The 20,272-nt window shown below is 47.0% G+C and overlaps 1 protein-coding gene across 1 annotated transcript in view; it reads right to left on the bottom strand.

Annotated features, from left to right (window-relative positions):
- Positions 1–2,630: 2,630 nt before the first annotated feature.
- Positions 2,631–20,272, bottom strand: part of LOC307206309 (uncharacterized protein) — a 39,943-nt gene continuing 22,301 nt past the window's right edge. Inside the window, exons 10-20 of the mRNA XM_079959435.1 lie at positions 20,129–20,212; positions 18,843–18,905; positions 16,527–16,604; positions 16,341–16,429; positions 14,559–14,595; positions 12,922–13,070; positions 11,126–11,188; positions 8,608–8,683; positions 6,944–7,028; positions 5,541–5,628; positions 2,631–3,924 (exon numbers count right to left, since the gene is read on the bottom strand). Of these exons, the coding sequence (XP_079815561.1) occupies positions 3,811–3,924; positions 5,541–5,628; positions 6,944–7,028; positions 8,608–8,683; positions 11,126–11,188; positions 12,922–13,070; positions 14,559–14,595; positions 16,341–16,429; positions 16,527–16,604; positions 18,843–18,905; positions 20,129–20,212 (926 nt within the window). The 3' untranslated portion in view covers positions 2,631–3,810. The remainder of the gene's footprint in view (positions 3,925–5,540; positions 5,629–6,943; positions 7,029–8,607; positions 8,684–11,125; positions 11,189–12,921; positions 13,071–14,558; positions 14,596–16,340; positions 16,430–16,526; positions 16,605–18,842; positions 18,906–20,128; positions 20,213–20,272) is intronic.

The following is a 20,272-nucleotide window of genomic DNA, read 5'->3' as shown; positions in this document are numbered from 1 at the left end:
TTTTATATTTTGTATACTGCTGGTTTTTTTTGTGGGTTAAGGAAGGGCCAAGTGGCAATTAAATGTCGCTATATAAACAAGGTGTTATTTTATATAAAGCAATCATTGTGTATATACTGTATTATCAACATACATCTATGAAGCAAGAGCATTGTATGTGTGGTCACTCCATCTACTTTGCATGCACAAGCTTTAGGGTCCCCGTCCTGCCCCCTTCCCTCTCACCACTTCTGTTCTTGCAGCTCAGCTGGCGGTTTTGCCTACCCAAAAAACTGACTCTGAGAATGAGACCGCTAGAAGCCTAGACTTGTGGACTACCTCAAAACAGCAGAATGAAAAGTATTCCGCATCTTCTTGTCAGGAAGGCAAGATGGATTTTTTGTACTCTGCACCTGCCCTAATCTGAAACCACATATGCAGTTCGTGAGATCAGGAAAGCAGCAGAGGGGAGAGGGTTCAATACCAGGTGACTAGAAGGGAAAAGAACGGCAGCACCCCCCACCTCTGCCACACAATTGCTTTTCACTGCTACTTCCACAGCTTGCCTATATATAGCTTAAATGCAAGCAGTAAGGTATATATTTCCAATATAACCAGCAGGGTACAGTGCACTGAGGTGTAGACACACATTCAACCCACTGTAGACCACTGGGGAGTTAAGAGGTTTGTGGCTAAGGCCCTTGCAGGCTAGGCCTCACCCTAACAGAACTGACAAGTCTAGTTTGTTACTTCACCCATGGGAATGAATGGATGAATGACAACTACACGTGAGAAACTAAGGATCAGGATGGGCATGGGCACTAAGCTTGGCCCTTTCCCTTGGTACTGCTAGTCCCAGCCTGCGCCAATTTCATTTTAACCGCACTCTGAACCTAATAGGACGAGGTTTGATTTCAGATGTTTAATTTGAAATGTAAAATTTGAAAATTTAATAAAAATTATTAATAAAAAGAAAGAAGGAAGCAACCAACCAACAAGGAATGCACCCCTGCATTTTTGGGGTGTGACACTTGGTCACATTATGGTGCTGCTGTCTTTAGCTCAAAACTACTGCACGACCAAAGAGGCAAGTAAAAACTTGTTTTTAAAATATACTTTGAATTCTACCAGAGCGGAACCAAGAAGGGTTGACGCGATCAGAAAATGACATCTCAATGCTGCACCCAGTTCCTCAAACGTGTGGCTGTTGGGTGATAGAGGTGCAGCAGAAAGTATGTTTGCATGCCCGACGTATTCTGTGCCAAGCTCAAGTGGCTAAACTTAGTTTACCTGCTCTGAGCACTCTCAGGAATTGGGTACAGCTAACCCAGTGTGGTGTAGTGGTTAAGAGCGGTGGACTCGTAATCTGGTGAACCGGGTTTGCATCTCCGCTCCTCCACATGCAGCTGCTGGGTGTCCTTGGGCCAGTCACACTTCCTTGAAGTCTCTCAGCCTCACTCACCTCACAAAGTGTTTGTTGTGGGGGAGGAAGGGAAAGGAGAATGTTAACCGCTTTGAGACTCCTTCGGTTAGTGATAAAGCGGGATATCAAATCCAAACTCCTCCTCTTCTTCCCATTCATTTTGTGATTTGATGTCTACACACCTTGATTTTACACTGCTGTAGTACCAAGTGGGATGTGGGTGGCGCTGTGGCTAGGACTTGCCGATTAGAAGGTCAGTGGTTCGAATCCCTGCGACGGGGTGAGCTCCCGTTGCTCGGTCCCTGCTCCTGCCAACCTAGCAGTTCGAAAGCACGTCAAAGTGCAAGTAGATAAATAGGTAAACGGTGTTTCCATGCGCTGCTCTGGTTCGCCAGAAGCGGCTTAGTCATGCTGGCCACATGACCCGGAAGCTGTACGCCAGCTCCCTCGGCCAATAAAGTGAGATGAGCGCTGCAACCCTAGAGTCGGCCACGACTGGACCTAATGGTCAGGGGTCTCTTTACCTTTTAGTACCAAGTGTGCTCACTCTGTTCAAAAGGGAGGAAGTACTGTACAGGAGGAGTTGGCTTGAGGGGGACTTTGGTAAAACATTTTATTTTGGGCTGAGTGTCACAGATTTAGTCAGATAAACAACTACTCTCCCATTTTGTGTCTGTGTGAACCAGTGAACAAGTGAAACATTACTGGCACATATCTGTCCCAATAAACAATGAGTGCACCTCTGGGGGTGAAATTAAACCACTGAAGTGATCTGCCTGGGATGCAAGCCTGGGCAGTGTGTATGGAGATCCTGGGCTGGCCAGAGAATAAGACACTCTTCTCATCTTCACTGATGGGGTCCAAAGGAAAGCAGAGCAATATGTTTGGCACCAGCTTGGCTGCAGGAGTAGCCAGAAGGAAGCGTACAAGGCTAAGTACAGAGCCTCAATTTGGCCTGATCTCAGGATTACTGTGATTAACTATAACCTAGGAACAATAGGGCATGCCATTTTAAGGGGGGGTGAAACTCAATTTTTGCAAATTTCTTCAGTGAGGGGTCTTAAAAATACGTTTCTGGGTGTTAGAAATTCAAATCTTCTATTACTTTTGAGACTGGACCACATTCACAAGTCTACATTTGATGAAGCAGCACATAAACTGCTTTCAGAAAACCAAACAATTTTACTTTCTGAAAATGACAGGTAATTAGAAATAAAATAACTGCAAGTACTTAGTATTCATTTTAATGTTTCTTATGCAATTTTACACCATCTTTCCTTACCAAGGAAAACTAAATTATATTATATTTATTTAACCACAATATCTTTTGAATTCGAAGCTCATGTTACAACTTTTTAGAACCCCTCATTTTTGGAATCTGAAAGTTGCAAAATTCAACACACCCTAACAGGACAACCTGCAGACCACAACTCATCAGTTCAGACCTCTGGCAAGAGCATTCTAGTCCTCCCATGGCCTCCTACTGGGTAGGTAGGGGGAGAGAATATGTGGGGAGTTGCCTGAACCATGGCATGCAGCACCAAACAGATTATCCCCCTCATCCAGCCTGGTTCATCAAATCCTGGGTGGAGATGGCAGCTATGTTTATATATAGATATATAGATATAGATATTTATTCTTTGGTTCCTCACCAGTTTGCCTTCTGTATAATGGTTTTGTACGCCTGCCAAATTCTGTGAATGGGTGTCTGCCCCACCACAGCCCTCTTAGTCTGAATCCTGAGAAAACAATCCTGTCTCCATCAGCGCAAAGATCTTAGCAACCCCCTAGCCTTAACCATTTTGACTGCATTTGTAAGAGAACCTATATGGGAACAAGCCCTTTTTCATGCCCCCATAATCATGGCAACAGATCATTATTAAGGTAATGAGCTATGACCTTATCTATGCTGTTTCATTTTAAGGGGATGGGCAGGATTTTTGCAAAAGCCCAAGGCCCATCATTCCTCTGTATCTGTGGTTTAAATACTCTGTATTAACCTTTCTACCTCTAAAAAACAAAGAGGCAAAATGAACTTTGTAACCATGGTCATTCTCCCCGATATATTTTCAATTAGGCTTTTAGTCTATTTGATTTGGAGGGTTATTAGTTCAGAGCACCTATTTCTGCTGGCCTCTGCTGCATGTAATTTAAGCCGTGGAGCATTCATTGGCTCAGGATCGGGTACCCTAAATCTGGCCAGTCCCAAAGTAGCATGGGTGTAGATCTAAAGATCTAAAACCTCAACCCAAACCCAAACAATAAGTTATTACTTCATATTCCATGAATAACAAAGATTTTTATGCACAGAAAAAGTGCCTGTTCTGCACAGAAAAAGTGCCACCCAAAACTTCCAAACGCTTAAAAAAAAAAAAGTTTTGCTTTGTATTGGTTCAAGACAGCTGGCCCTATTGCCCAAGAATGTCGTAATAAATGGCTGGTTTTGCTGTTATGCCATGAAATTGCTCCAGCTTCAGGCCAATCCGGAACAGTAGTGCTTCATCCCACCACTTCGCCATGATCTGTGTGAGAAAGAGAAGAGTACAATAACAGGGATACGCTCTGAGGAAGAATACTTCAAAGTAGTTACTAGAATACATCATGCAAAGAGGGGGGCAGCACCTCCATTGAGGTCATTTGTGCTCTAAGTAGACCAACTGAAAGGGCCTGAAGGTATCTCAGGTAAGGTAAAGGGGACTTGCTAGCTGTAAGAGAACTGGGATGTGAAGTTGGGAAGAGAACCGGCACAACTTCTTCAGTGTTTTACGGTATTGACATTTTAGAAGCCTGCCCCTTATCTATTTGAAGGAGGCTCAGCTAGACATTACGCATACCACAGAGGGAGCTTCCTGCAAAGTCAGTTCCCCACTTGCTACTGAGCCGCGAGGGCTAGTGTTTACCTTGGTCATCCGAGGCTGGATGACTTGAATACCAGCTGATGGGAATAGCGAGAGGGGACATGGCAAAACTTAGGCATCTGGTTGGCATGGGGCAAAACTAGACTTTATTTCACCTGGGTCAAAGACACAGTTTGGCATACACACCCCAATGCACATTTGTGCGCACGCACAGGCTGGGAGCCTCAATGGCACCTCTCTGGGGATTTCCACTGGGGGCAAAAAAAACCAGCTAGCACCCCCACCCACAAGCTATGGCCCTGGGTTGGCCCCTGTGAGAAGGGGATGCTGGAATAGATGGCTTCTGGGTTTCCTGCAACAGGGCTGCTCTTTCGTTCTTCAAAATCACACCCTTTGAATGTCCTCATATGGCAGGTTCTCCTGCTTGCATCCTAACAAACCACGGGGGCAAATGTGTCTATTTTGAGCTACCACACCTGCCAGCGGATGTATGTCATCTATATGACAGTGTGTGAAAAAGAATGGGGTAGTTGCATTTCCATTGTTACGTGGCGTTAGCATTTTACGTCTGGCTAACACATCTAGTATTTGGTCACTGTTGAAACACAACCAGCCAAGGGTTTCTTTGCCAAGAAGCAAGAAGAAGAGGCCTGCATACATTTCAGTAGGATCCTGCAGTAATATAAAATGTGACCAGAGAGCACCCATCTTTTCAGAGGAAAACAAACCAGCTTTCAGAGCAGCACACGCGATCCTTGGCCAGGAAGGGGCAAACTCCCATCCTCATTGCCACATTTGAGAGGAACCAGGGTGAGAGGCATCAGGCAGGTGCCAAGTTAGGAGTGAATTAATGTGGTTGTTTCCACTATGTGTATGGGGATGAACTATGAGAGGTGCCAGCAAGAGAGGGAGGGGGTGGAGCTGAGCTTCTTGGGCTTGGTGATCGTAAGGTCAGCGGTTCGAATCTGCATGACGGGGTGAGCCCCTGTTGCTTTGCCCTGGCTTTATGCCAACCTAGCAGTTCGAAAGCACACCAGTGCAAGTAGATAAATTGGTACCGCTGCAGTGGGAAGCTAAATGGCGTTTTCATGTGCTCTGGCTCCCGTCACAGTGTTCCATTACACCAGAAGCGGTTTAGTCATGCTGGCCACATGACCCGGAGAGCTGTCTGGACGGCCTGAAAGCGAGATGAGCACCACAACCCCATAGTGACCTTTGACTGGACTTAACCATCCAGGGGTCCTTTACCCATTTTACTAGCAAGAGAAAGTCGTATTTACCTGGATGCTGATAGGAAGCCCTGAAATAGAATACCCAACTGGTATTACCAGTGCTGGGATGCCAGTCAAGTTGGCCAGTTGCATGTACCTACAAATATCAAGAGAGAAGGGGCACATCAGAGGTGGCCCAGCAGACATCTTTCTCTGATCCTTAGGACTCCCTAAGCCACACCCTCTCCCTCCTAGACCATTGTTTCCCAAACCTGGTTCTCCAGTTGTTTTTGGACTACAATTCCCATCACCCCTGACCGCTGGTACTGCTAGCTAGGGATGATGGGAGTTCTAGTCCAAAAACAGCTGGAGAACCAAGTTTGGGAAAGTCTGCCCTAAGACCATATCTCTCAACAGCCCAGCTTCACATCCTCCTTGAGTACAGTGGTATCTGGGGTTACATACTCTTCAGGTTACAGACTCCGCTAACCCAGAAATAGTGCTTCAGGTTAAGAACTTTGCTTCAGGATGAGAACAGAAATTGTGCTCCGGCAGCGCAGCAGCAGCAGGAGGCCCCATTAGCTAAAGTGGCGCTTCAGGTTAAGAACAGTTTCAGGTTAAGTACGGACCTCTGGAACAAATTAAGTACTTAACCTGAGGTACCACTGTACTGGAATGTGAACTGTGACAACTGAAATACTTTATTGTCGCTTGTACAATTTGTATACAGTGAGATTACACGAGTACCCCCCACTCAGCTCTTTTAGTCTTAATTCCCCTCGTTTACTGACGCACACCCACCAAACCCAAAAGTCAGTTGCCCTGTTGTTATCTTTTCATTCAGCAGCCTAACAGCCCACGGATAGAAGCTGTTCTTTACCCTGTTGGTGAGACTAATCATGCTTCTGTATCTTCTGCTTGAGGGCAGGAGATCAAGAAAGTGCCAGCCAGGGTGTGAATCATCCCTGAGGATTTTCCTCACTCTCCTGAGGCAACATTCTTCCGCTACTTTCTTGCCTGGATGGAAAGATGTTTGTAGAACCCTCCAACATCTGCATGCCTTAAATGCAGCCTACTGCTCAAGGGTCACATCCATGCCCACTTTTCCCTTTGGCCCCATCCTCCATTGGCATGCAGCTCCCAGCCCTGCTATAGCAGATATATACTTGTTGAGCAATGAAGGTCAAGCTGGAAAACGACTTGGGCTGCACATCTAGAACCCCTTTACTCTCCCCTCAAAGAAGTCCAGCCAACTGAGGTGTTTCTATCAGCTGAAACCCAGCCAACATGGAGTGTTCAAAATCCCAAGAGCATTATTTCTTCTTTAAGATGGCAAAGACAGCAAACCAAAGCAAGTCTCAGTTTCCATGTATCCAATGGCCAATTTCACTTTAGAGGGAGCCAGGTCCCCCTAGAATCCTGCCCTCCTTCCTCATTGCCACAGTTTTGCTTTGAAAAACACATGTCTTTACCTCATGGTCCGGAGCGCTGTCCTAACATCGCTACACCCAGTCAGAAGATCAGAGTCCTGGATTCTTGGGGCACAGCATGCAGTACCTTCAACAAGAGAAAAATGTTTGTGTGGAGTGGGTTTTTGGGGTGTTTTTTATAAGTTGCATGCTTTTATCCTGAGTTATATAGGCTCTTAACGGTCCCTCTTATCCCTCACTGTGAACGTTTCCAGTCAACCCCCATAATTGTTTCCCAGTAAAAAAAGGACCAGAAGGTTGGTGGTTCGAATCCCCGCGACGGGGTGAGCTCCCGTTGCTCGTTCCCAGCTCCTGCCAACATAGCAGTTCGAAAGCACGTCAAAGTGCAAGTAGATAATTAGGTACCGCTCCAGCAGGAAGGTAAACGGCGTTTCCATGTGCTGCTCTGATTTGCCAGAAGCGGCTTAGTCATGCTGGCCACATGACCTGGAAGCTGTATGCCGGCTCCCTCGGACAGTAAAGTGAGATGAGCGCCGCAACCCTAGAGTCATCTGCAACTGGACCTAACGGTCAGGGGTCCCTTTACCTTTATGCCACACATAAGACTTAGCTGAGCTGGTTCTGAAAGACAAAATTTACTGAAAACTGCAATTTACTCACAGGAAGGTGATGGATGACTGATGAAGGACCCTGCGTGAGAGGCAGGGAAGGGAAGAACCTCCCAGGATGGGAGACTGGCAGAAGAAATGGAAGCTCCCAAATGAGAGCAGGGAGGGTCCTCTCCCTTTTGTGTGAGATAAGGGTTAAAATCTACCCCTGACAGAGGGTTCTGTATTTTTATATTTTCCCCTCTCTTTTCCCTCTTATTTTCTCTCTTTGTTTTCTCTCTCTTTTCTTTTGCTTTTCTTCTCTATTTAGATTAGTCTGACTTTTATTGCATTGTATGTTGAAAACTTTCAATAAAAAAAATCAGATAATGAAAAAGGGATGTTAGGTCAAAGGCGAAAAAAAATATTTTTTTTTTGCTGATGAAATCTGCCTGCAAAACACAAATCCTTTAAACAGGCACTATGGATTGAATCTGAAATGATACACATACAAAGTGCATGTTCTGCTATCTAAGTACCACTTTAATTCACCTAGTTCAGCAAAAAATCTTTAGTGTATTTCTGGCTGCATTAGGCCAGGTTTTTTTTAGTATATACGTTTTATGACATAAATCCATATTTTTCTTTACTTATTTAATTTATATCCCCTGCTTCCTCCCAAGGGTGCCCAGGGGAGTAAAAACATCAAGAAACTGAGCCAAGCCACAAGTTACAGTTCAAATCTCCCTTGATATGCCTTATATGGTGAGGGCATTATACATGTAGAAGATGGCTTAGGAAACGTGCGCATTTTAGAGATTCAGCGCCTGGTAGGTCACAACGCATATAACCTCCTTTTTTTAAACATACCCAGACAGAGGTCATACCAACCAGTCACAAAACACACACCACCTCTCTCTAGGAACAAACAGGGGAACCGTGTTGACCTCGCCCTGCTGCATTTAAAACACCCAACGTCATGTAGCCAGCCACTACTACACTCAGTATGAAAACATTTTAATTTAGAACAGAGCACATGCAGGACGGGAAGCAAATCAGGCCAATAAAGCCCCTACAAGTTAATATAAATAGTGTTAAATTCAGCTGACATCAAGATACCTGGGGTAATAAGACAGTTCACATTTGCAAACATCTGTCGTAGAAGGGCCATGGTGCGGCTCCGCTGCCGATTTGCCTGCAAACACAAGTGGGAATTGAGTCTATGGGGAAAACTGGGTACTGGCCCATAGGAGGAACAGTTGTACCTTGGTTCTCAAATACCTCGTGACTCAAATGTTTTGGCTCCCGAATGCTGTAAACCCGGAAGTAAGTGTTCCGATTTGCGAATGTTTTTTGGAAGCAGAACGTCTGACGCGGGTTATGTGGGTTCCGATTGGGTGCAGGAAGCTCCTATGGCCAATCGGAAGCTGTGCCTTGGTTTTTGAACGTTTTCTGAAGTCAAACACACTGGTGGAGGAAGAGGAATGCGGGGGGAGCGCACCACCCCCGGTAGCACTATCCCGGTGGGGTGACATTGCGGCTCCCCCCCCCCCATGCACACTGGGTGCCACGCCCTCACAGGTGTGCCACGCCCCCAGGACGCACACTAGCCCCGCCCCTGCCTGCTCTTCACCCCTCCCCCCGGTGCCAGAGCATGAAGCTCCGCCACTGGTCAAATGGACTTTCAGAACAGATTCCATTCGAGAACCAAGGTACAACTGTACTTGCAACTTGATGGCCAAACAGAGAGACTCATGCAAATGCTGGGTTAATTTAATAATAAAACCCATGAAAAGCCCCTACAGAGGGAGAAGCACACCTGAACAAACCGCAACCTCTAGGGTGACCACACCCCTTACCTGCAGGAAATGGCTGTCCAGCCTGCCTGCTCATCCCAGGCTACACCTGGAGGTGAGAAGGAAGGCCTATGCTACTCCGCTACTACCCTAGGGCCCCATAGCTTTGGGTTGATTAAGCAGTTAAGCTTCTGGGGTGGCCAGTGTCCTAACCCAGAGCCACAGGACCCAGAGAGCAAGCCTCGGGACCAGTCCATCACCCAGGAAGGGAGTCGTCAGGCTGGAGCACAATTACTCCCCACACCTGAACCGCCAAAAGTGACCCAATTAAAGACCAGGCTTACGTAATTAACAGTACAGCAGACCACCTATTGCTCAGCAGCTATTCAGTAGGCGAAAGAACCACCCCAAAATGGCTGGATCAGCCAAAAATTCTTACACAGCCCCAAAGCGACCAACAAGTCACATTGAGGGACAGGGAGCGAGGGCAGGTCCCCAGCCCTTAAAAGGGTAGCCCACCCATCCCACCCACAGGTGTGTGAGTGACACAGGAGCGTCAGACAGGTTGTCTCAGCCTGAACAGGCAGCAAATATGCCCACTGCCCACTGACAGACCCTCTAAGTGTCCTTATTTTCCAGAGACAGTCCAGGGTTTTACACAAGGGTCAACAACCTTTTTCAGCAGGGGGCCGGTCCACCTCCCTCAGGCCATGTGGTGGGCCGGACTATATTTTTTTTTGAGGGGGAGGAACCAATTCCTATGCCCCACAAATAACTCAGAGATGCATTTTAAATAAAAGCACACATTCTACTACTCATGTGAAAACACCAGGGAGCATCTTATGTCGTGATGTTTTTTCTTCTGTATTGAATTTTTCTATACTTACTTTGTTGTAAATGATCATTTACATCTGTATTTTAAACCTATAAAGATTTACCATGGGGGGGGGGACACCAGGCAGGCCCCACAAATAACCCAGAGATGCATTTTAAATAAAAGCACATATTCTACTCATGTAAAAACACGCTGATTCCCAGACAGTCCGCAGGCCGGATTGAGAAGGCAATTGGGCCAGATCCAGGCCCCGGGCCTTAGGTTGCCTACCCCTGGTTTTACAGAAGCCGTCCCAGTTTCTGATTTGATCCTGGAATGTCCCGCTTTTCCTTAGGATGTCCCTATTTTCATCAGGGAAATGTTGGGAGGGTATGGAGTTATGCGACCCGCAAACCAAGGAGATAAGTACCGTATTTTTTGCTCTATAAGACTCACTTTTTCCCTCCTAAAAAGTAAGGGGAAATGTGTGTGCGTCTTATGGAGCGAATGCAGGCTGCGCAGCTATCCCAGAAGCCAGAACAGCAAGAGGGACTGCTGCTTTCGCTGCGCAGCGATCCCTCTTGTTGTTCTGGCTTCTGAGATTCAGAATATTTTTTTTCTTGTTTTCCTCCTCCAAAAACTAGGTGCGTCTTATGGTCTGGTGCGTCTTATAGAGCGAAAAATACTGTACAACCTCGACAATTTTCATCGGAGAAATGTTGAGAGGGTATGCCCTAAGGTGGAACGGGCCTACTTTGAAGAGGGGGGATTTGAGGTAAATGTGTGTGATTTAAAAAGCAAGGAGCCTGCAGTTCACCAGATACTGCTGTCCTTCAACTCAAGTCATCCCTGACCACTGGCCATGGTGGCTGGAGCTGCTGTGAGTTGGGACTACAGATTTAACACCGCAAGCAACCTTCTTTTCACCCACGACCAAAACAAAGGGCGAAAGCTGAAGAACAGGAAAGTATACCCTACTGTAATACAGCAAAAAATAATAACAACGGTGCAATTAACTGCCTTTTACCTTAATATAATCCAGAGCTGTGAACTGAGAAGCGATTGCAAGATTAAGACAAGTCTCCAGATTCTGGAAAAGGAAGAAACACGGGGGTAAACCCTAATCCTAAATAGTCATGGACAGCCTGCCCACCTAGAACAGACATGTAGGTATGGTAACGGAACAGAGCTATGCTGAAGTTAAGACCCCTCTACACACACAACCTTCCGCCAGAGAACAGAGACAAAAAGGCACAGATACGGGCAGAGCTGAGCCATGTGCAGACGTGTTTTCCTCCTCCTCGCCTCCCTGTCCACCATCGTGTCAAGAGCTGCTTAGTTTCAGAGCAACAACTGCTTGGATGCTCCAGAACTTCCAAGCCCCTTCATCTGAAAGGTGGGCTTTAGGAACAGATTTTAGGACAATACGGGGGCTCCGCTAGGGGCGCCGCGAAAGATGGCTGACAATACCATCTCTCCAGCTCCCACAAGGTAATTCAGAGGCTGAAATGGGAGTAATCAGCCTCCCAAATTCTTCCTGGTCGAAGGGAAGATGCAGTCTCATCTGCGGATGCCTACAAACCACCCCTGAGTTCGTAAAGGAGGGGGGGCACTGGATGGAAAGCCCTCGAGGGAGTTCGGATCTCCTGGACGCTGTCTTCATGTGCGCTCCTAGTTCCATTTCTAGTTCCAACCCCCCCCCCCCCCCGAAGAACCATCTACATTACTTATAGCAAGTGAGATCGGAAAATATAAACTGTGTGGAAATAATAATACTAACTAAAGCCTTTGAAATATTTGGAAGAAGATAAAAGACTCTCCTGTGACGCACTATTTAATTGGGATCCGCCATTATGGGATAGCCTGAGTTGCAGAGATAAATAGTCATAGGGGGAGGCGAGCTCTTAATATGTTATTATATCTGTACTTTAAGTCCGATTTGGCAAACCTCCCCTGGAAAGACTAATGTTTGATGCAACCTGTCTGAGAAAATTAATGAGCAAACGCCTAGATTTTATTTCATTGGAAGTGAGAGAAGATGGTGTCTGCCACCAGAGAAGGACTTTTGGATTGATTCGGCATAAACATCAGTGTGTGAGGACATACTGCAAATAACAGACATACCAGTTGCAAAAAAAAAAGGAGAGTCATATAAAGTTCACACAGAAGTATATTATCGTTCACTTCAACTCGCCTGTGGAAACAACTCAGAGACCATGAAAGAAGGAAGGATAGCAACAGGAGGATTTAAACAAAGAACTATTGGAAACTCAAGGCAGTAGAAACATAAGATGATTGGACCCCACTGAACTTGAAGCATGGGAAGCCCCAACAAAAAATTATAATTTGGCAAAATATTTGGACTTTATGATATGTATCTGTATAATTTGGAATATTTAATGTGATCTGATTGGATTGTTAACATGGAAAACTTAATAAAAAATATTATAAAAAAAAGAACAGATTTTAGGACAATACATCATATTCCCATTGCATGGCAGTCATGAAACAAGCAAAGGAGTACGCTAAGCATTACACGTCAAACATGTTTACAGAAAAAAGGCCTAGCCATGCAGACAGTTCAAGCCAAGCAAGGTGTGTCGCAGGGCCAAAACGGAAAGGAATATGGGAACTGCTAGATCAGTTCAAGTGCCACTCAGTGCGGTAAGCAAGAAAAAGAAAGCATTTCTGTGTTTGGAGAAACTGTGGTTAATCGGTGGCCCTGGCGAGGAAGATGCGGCTTCACAATCTATCCCAGGGTTTCCCAGACTTGAGTCTCCGGCTGCTTTTGGGAAAACACTTCCAAGTCAGCCCTCCACTTACCATTTGGTCAAAGGAATTGTTGAAGTCAGGCTGCAGGAAATCTCTCATCTCACTAAGGATGCAGATCACATGAGCCACTCGGATCTCCTCCAGTTCTGGCAGGGACACATCAACCACGGAGGCACCAAAACCTTCTAGGAACTTCACAGCTGATCATCAGTGGCAGCCGCCGCCAGGGGGTGGGGGAGGGAAATAAGAGAGACTTAATAGCCTAACAAGTGTCCCCATTTGTTTCAGCAAATATGTGATGTAGTTTACCTTGCTTTCTTTTTTGAGTTTTTTTTAAAATTAAATTTACATTTTAGAATATTCCCTTAAAATATCAATGACTTCCCTTCCTCTCTTTCCATGGTTCATTTTGCACAGCATAGGTAAAGGTAAGGTAAAGGTACCCCTGCCCGTACGGGCCAGTCTTGACAGACTCTGGGGTTGTGCGCCCATCTCACTTAAGAGGCCAGGGGCCAGCGCTGTCCGGAGACACTTCCGGGTCACGTGGCCAGCGTGACATCGCTGCTCTGGCCAGAGCCAGAGCCAGAGCCAGAGCCAGAGCCGCACACGGAAACGCCGTTTACCTTCCCGCTGGTAAGCGGTCCCTATTTATCTACTTGCACCCGGAGGTGCTTTCGAACTGCTAGGTTGGCAGGCGCTGGGACCGAGCAGCGGGAGCGCACCCCGCCGCAGGGATTCGAACCACCAACCTTTCGATCGGCAAGCCCTAGGTGCTGAGGCTTTAACCCACAGCGCCACCTGCGTCCCACAGCGCCACCTGCACAGCATAAATCCCTGCAAATTTTATATAAAGTAAACCATTCAGTATTCTGTTATTACATCTGTCAAAACTTATTTACACTGTTGAATTTATCCACGTTTTCAAATAGAACACAATTTTCCTGCATATATTCAATAAACATTTTCCAATCTTCTTTAAACGTATACGTATGTTTTTCTTGTTCTCTTATTCTATATGTTAGGTTCGCAAGCTGCGCATATTCCATCTATTTAAGTTGCCTATCTTCTCTGGTTGGGACTTCACTCATTTTACCATTTTGGGGCAAACAAACACGAGTCGCAGTAGTGGCATACATAAATAACCTTTTCGGACATCTGTGAATTTCCTTCTGAGTTATTCCCAACAAAAAGGACTCTGGGTTTGTTTGTTTTTTGGGAAACTACTTTTAAACATTTTTTTCCAGTTCATTATTGTCAGGGAACTGCCATCAGGGCAGGAGGGAGAGAGCGGGCTCCGGAGGGGTCCCAGAGAGCGTCCCGGGATGGGGAGAGACAGCCCATCTTCTGGGGAAGAGAATCAGCGTAGCACCAGTGGAGAAGGGGGGCAGATGGGGGAATCGGGGAGGCGGTCCCATGACTCCTTGCCAGGGACCAGCGGGGAGAGTAAGGGTCCTCCGCTGCCTACACCCTCCTTGCGCAGAAGGCTTCCGCGCACGGAGAGTAGGAGGAGACTAGGCGTCAAAGAGCTTCTTTTCTGGAAGAAGTTCAAGAAACGCCCACTGACGGATTCTGCCAGCGATTGAGACAGCTGTCCGGACAGAAAAGGTTCACTCAGGCAACCAAGCCAGGCGTTGCACCGGTTTACGCACGAGCAACCCCTAGAACCACTACAATTATGAATGATTTACCTTTCTGGCAGGTGGCTAGGATTTCAGCATCACATGCCTGGCAGACAAGCAAAAAAAAAAGAGTTATCCCCAAGGATCCACCTTTGCGGAACCACAATTAAAGAACTTTTCTCCTCCTCTCGTCTATGGCACCCACCACGTTCCCAGTCATGTGACAGAGTCATAGGGCGGCCTTACATCTCCTTAGGGGACATGGAATTGTAGAGTTGAAAGGGGACCCCGGGGTCACCTGATTCAACCCCCTGCAATGCAGGAATCTTTTGCCCAACAAGTGGGACCCAGACTCATGATCCTGAGATTAAGAGCCGCATGAAGTGCCCGGAGTCCCCCATCTAACACCCAGGAAGCATCATTCTGAAGATGAAATGGCTGCATCTCAATATAATAGTAAAGGTAAAGGGACCCCTGACCATTAGGTCCAGTTGTGGCCGACTCTGGGGTTGTGGCGCTCATCTCGCTTTATTGGCCAAGGGAGCTGGTGTACAGCTTCCGGATCATGTGGCCAGCATGACTAAGCTGCTTCTGGCGAACGATAATAGCGCATGCAAACACCGTTTACCTTCCCGTCGCAGTGGTACCTATTTATCTACTTGCACTTTGACGTGCTTTCGAACTGCTAGGTTGGCAGGAGCAGGGACCGAGCAACGGGAGCTCACCCTGTCGCAGGGATTCGAACCGCTGACGTTCTGATCGGCAAGTCCTAGGCTCTGTGGTTTAACTCACAGCGCCACCTGCGTCCCTCAATATAATAATAATATAATAATAATTTATTATTTATACCCCGCCCATCTGGCTGGAATTCCCCAGCCACTCTGGGTGGCTTCCAGCACAATATTAAAATACAGTAATGCATCAAACATTAAAAGCTTCCCTAAACAGGGCTGCCTTCAAATGTCTTCTAAAAGTCTGGTAGTTGTTCTTCTCTTTGACATCTGGTGGGAGGGCGTTCCACGGGGCGGGTGCCACTACCGAGAAGGCCCTCTGCCTGGTTCCCTGTAACTTGGCTTCTCGTAGTGAGCGGACCGCCAGAAGGTCCTCGGTGCTGGACTTCAGTGTCTGGGCAGAACGATGGGGGAGGAGACGCTCCTTCAGGTATATTGGACTAAGGCTGTTTAGGGCTTTAAAGGTCAACACCAACACTTTGAATTGTGCTCAGAAACGTACTGGGAGCCAATGTAGGTCTTTCAAGACCGGTGTTATGTGGTCTCGGTGGCCACTCGCAGTCACCAGTCTAGCTGCCGCATTCTGGATTAGTTGGTTTCTGGGTCACCTTCAAAGGTAGCCCCACATAGAACGCATTGCAGTAGTCCAAGTGAGAGATAACCAGAGCATGCACCACTCTGGCCAGACAGTCTGCAGGCAGGTAGAGTCTCAGCCTGCGTTCCAGATGGAGCTGGTAAACAGCTGCCCTGGACACAGAATTGACCTGTGCCTTCATGGACAGCTGTGATTCCAGAATGGCTCCCACCTGGTCCTTCAGGGGCACAGTTACCCCATTCAGGACCAGGGAGTCCTCCACACCTGCCCGCCCCCTGTCCCCCCAAAACAGTACTTCTGTCTTGTGAGGATTCAACCTCAATCTGTTAGCCACCATCCATCCTCCAACTGCTCCAGACACTCATACAGGACCTTCACCGCCTTCACTGGTTCTGATTTAAAAGAGAGGTAGAGCTGGGTATCATCCGCATATTGATGGACACCCAGCCCAAACCCCCTGATGATCTCTCCTAGCGGCTGCATGTAGATGAAGGATGCAAGAGAAACGAAGAGGTAAACAGGCACCTTAAAGAAAGTCCAGTCAATCCCCAACTTCAAGTCCTTCAGATCAGGTGTGAGGACTCCAGAGAGGGATGGTTTGGGCTGGCCTAATCCTGAAACAGGTGAAAAAGAAACCGTCAACAGGCACGCAGTGGAAGGAAGATAAGTTGTGCTACCTCAGATGGAAGCGAACGGGCAGTTAAGACTCACCATATGGATAGCGGGGGTCAGGACCAGCCAAGATCGCATAAGCAACAGCCGCGTCTGCCACTGATGTAGACAAGGGGCCTAGCCAAAAAAAAGGGGGGGAAAGAACTTGCATTCTGGATCCTTATAAAATAAAAGAAATACTTTGCAAGTAGAAAAAAATCACAGCAGGCCAAGGTTCTAGCTGGAACTCTCCCCCCCCCCCATGTGCTAGCTTTCCATCTGCAGGAAGCATTGGTCGGCCGTAGTCAAAACAAAATAAAAAAATTCCTTCCAGTAGCACCTTAGTCACCAACTAAGTTTGTTATTGGTATGAGCTTTTGTGTGCATTTTAGAAATAGACTGAATAGAAATAGAATTTCAGAAACAGACTGGAAAGATAAGTTGCTGAATTGCAACTTATTACCAAACCTAAAACCATGGAGAGACCTGGTCTGAATAGAGACATTGGATTCTTATCTCATTATACATGATAAAGCTATTTTTAGCCATCTTACCCCTTGCTTTTTCCTGTAAGACCAATTGCAGTTGTTAACAGGTTTACCACACCTATCAGTCAATCACCCATTCCCTTCTGAATAATACCCCTCCCCACCCTCTCACTATATATAAGGGTCTGGTGACTTCTGTTTCAGTGTGTCTGAAGAACTGTGCATGCACACGAAAGCAGGGAGTTATACGTGTGGAGCATCGGAATCAATTGGCTGCACGTATATAATCTGATGTGGCTCAGTCTGTTCCGCCACCTCATCCCAACCCCTTTCAGGTGGACGGAAGAATGTGTGAGAGTTTGAGCTTGGCAGGCGACGTGGGAGCTTCATCTTCGTCTGCTGTTATAATTGTTCTCTCTGTTTTATATTATACAGTGAAATAAGAAAGTACGCTCACAACAAGCAAGTTTCCAGTTCGTATAGAAAGCTGCCTGTGTTCTCAGGAACACAATAGACACAGATCTCTCTCTCACTCACACTCACACACACACACACACCCCATATTCATACATCACACTAAGCCAAACCACGGCTTAGGAGTCTGCAGCTGTTTTGCTTTTCAGATCAGCGCACTGCAGCAGCTAAGCCATAAGTCTGGCTTAGCATGTCATCCAAATCCAGGATTGTGGTTAAGCTCTCCTCCATCATCATCATCATCATCACCATATTATTATTATTATTATTATTATTATTATTATTATTAATACCCTGCCCATCTGGCTGGGTTTCCCCAGCCACTCTGGGCAGCTCCCAACAGAACACTAAAAACAGAATAAAACATCAAACATTAAAAACTTCCCTAAACAGGGCTGCCTTCAGATGTCTTCTAAAAGTCTGGTAGCTGTTCTGCTCTTTGACATCTGATGAGAGGGCAGGTGCCACTACCGAGAAGGCCCTCTGCCTGGTTCCCTGTAACCTCACTTCTCGCAGGGAGGGAACTGCCAGAAGGCCCTTGGCAATGGACCTTAGTGTCCGGGTAGAACGGTGGGGGTGGAGATCTCCTTCAGGTATACTGAAGCCACATTTGCAACAGGTCCTGGTTGCAACATGCTAAACCAAACCTTGATTTAGCTGCCAGCTCACACTGACCCAAAAAGGCCAGGCATGAGCTCCTCTCTGGAAGACGGCTTGTTCACTTTAATCTATTTCAGGCTTTAATCTATTTATAAACATGCCACTATTCATTAAACTACAACTAATCCAGAATGCGGCAGCTAAATTGGTGACTGGGGGCAGCCGCCAAGACCACATAACACCGGTCTTGAAAGACCTACATTGGCTCCCAGTACATTTCCGAGCACAATTCAAAGTGTTGGTGTTGACCTAAAACCCTAAACGACCTCGGCCCAGTATACCTGAAGGAGCGTCTCCACCTCCATCATTCTGCCTGGACGCTGAGGTCCAGCTCCAAGGGCCTTCTGGCGGTTCCCTCATTGCGAGAAGTGAGGTTACAGGGAACCAGGCAGAGGGCCTTCTCGGTAGTGGCGCCCACCCTGTAGAACGCCCTCCCGTCAGATGTCCAAGAGAAAAACAACTACCTGACATTTAGAAGACATCTGAAGGCAGCCCTGTTTAGGGAAGTTTTTAATGTGTGACATTTTAATGTATTTTTAATCTTTGTTGGAAGCCACCCATAGTGGCTGGGAAAACCCAGCCAGATGGGCAGGGTGCAAATAATAAAATTATTATTATTATTATTATCATCATCATCATCATCATCATTATTTATATTCTTAACTGCCTGCAAAGGCATGACGGAACAAGTTTTCAGCAGGTGCACACACACTTTCTTCAGCTAGACAGACAACTCCAAAGCTCTCCTTCTTACCAAGGCTTACGGTAGAATAGGAGAGAGGGTGACAGCCAAATTCACTGGTGCGTCCAAAGGTACCTTCAGATGACACAAAGCAAGTGGATTAGAGGCATGATGAAGTAGCAGGTGGCCAAAAGGAGAGGCCAGAGGCTAGTTTGGCCTGAACGCTGAATCATATCAGGCTCCAAGCAGCAGCCTATGGAAGGGGAAATATGGAAGGGCTCCATATTCTCCTTCCCCTGCTTTAAGCACCAAACCAAGCAAGGGTCTTAGTCCAAGGGACCGGCTGGTACCCAGTATGGAGTGCTGGATTTGATCCCTGCTCAGTCATGAAGCTCACTTGGTGGCTGTGGTGCCACAGCTGGCTCTCATGATGAAACAGAGAATTATCTCTAGTTAGACCTCTCGCTACAGTTAACTGGTTAATTACAGTTAATTGGTGCCCAGCCAGGATACCCAGGGAAGCACATGGATATTACCTCTGGACTGGTCATGTTGTGCGGATGCCCGATTATCATCTTCCAAAGCAACTACTCTATTCCGAACTTAAAAATGGAAAGCGTAACGCTGGTGGTCAACAAAAGAAGTTTAAAGACTCTCTCAGGGCAAATCTTTAAAAATGTAGTATAAACACCAACAACTGGGAAACACTGGCCTGCGAGAACTCCAGTTGGAGAACAGCCTTTACCAAAGGTGTCATGGGCTTTGAAGACGCTCAAACTCAGGACAAAAGGGAGAAACGTGCTAAGAGGAAGGCATGCTTGGCAAACCCTCACCGTGATCAACTCCCACCCAGAAACCTATGTCCCCACTGTGGAAGGATGTGTGGATCCAAAATTGGCCTCCACAGTCACTTACAGACTCACTGTTAAAACCGTGTTTATGGAAGGCAATCTTACTCGGCAATGTAAAGGTAAAGGTAAAGGTAAAGGTACCCCTGCCCGTACGGGCCAGTCTTGACAGACTCTGGGGTTGTGCGCCCATCTCACTTAAGAGGCCAGGGGCCAGCGCTGTCCGGAGACACTTCCGGGTCACGTGGCCAGCGTGACATCGCTGCTCTGGCGAGCCAGAGCCACACACGGAAACGCCGTTTACCTTCCCGCTGGTAAGCGGTCCCTATTTATCTACTTGCACCCGGAGGTGCTTTCGAACTGCTAGGTTGGCAGGCGCTGGGACCGAGCAGCGGGAGCGCACCCCGCCGCAGGGATTCGAACCGCCGACCTTTCGATCGGCAAGTCCTAGGCGCTGAGGCTTTAACCCACAGCGCCACCTGAGCGATCGCCAAAGAAGAAGAAGATTACCTTTGAGTCCCACAATGCCACAGAAAGACGCAGGGATCCTCACCGAGCCGCCCCCATCTGTACCAAGAGCCAACGGGCAAAGGCCTACAAAAAGAAGCAGAATTACGAGCCTTCCATTGAGGGAAACCATCTAGTTCTGCATTC

The sequence above is a fragment of the Podarcis cretensis genome (assembly GCF_951804945.1).
Source record: "Podarcis cretensis genome assembly, chromosome: 17".
In the NCBI taxonomy this organism is placed as follows: domain Eukaryota; kingdom Metazoa; phylum Chordata; class Lepidosauria; order Squamata; family Lacertidae; genus Podarcis; species Podarcis cretensis.
This window is presented reverse-complemented; position numbering and strand designations above follow the sequence as displayed.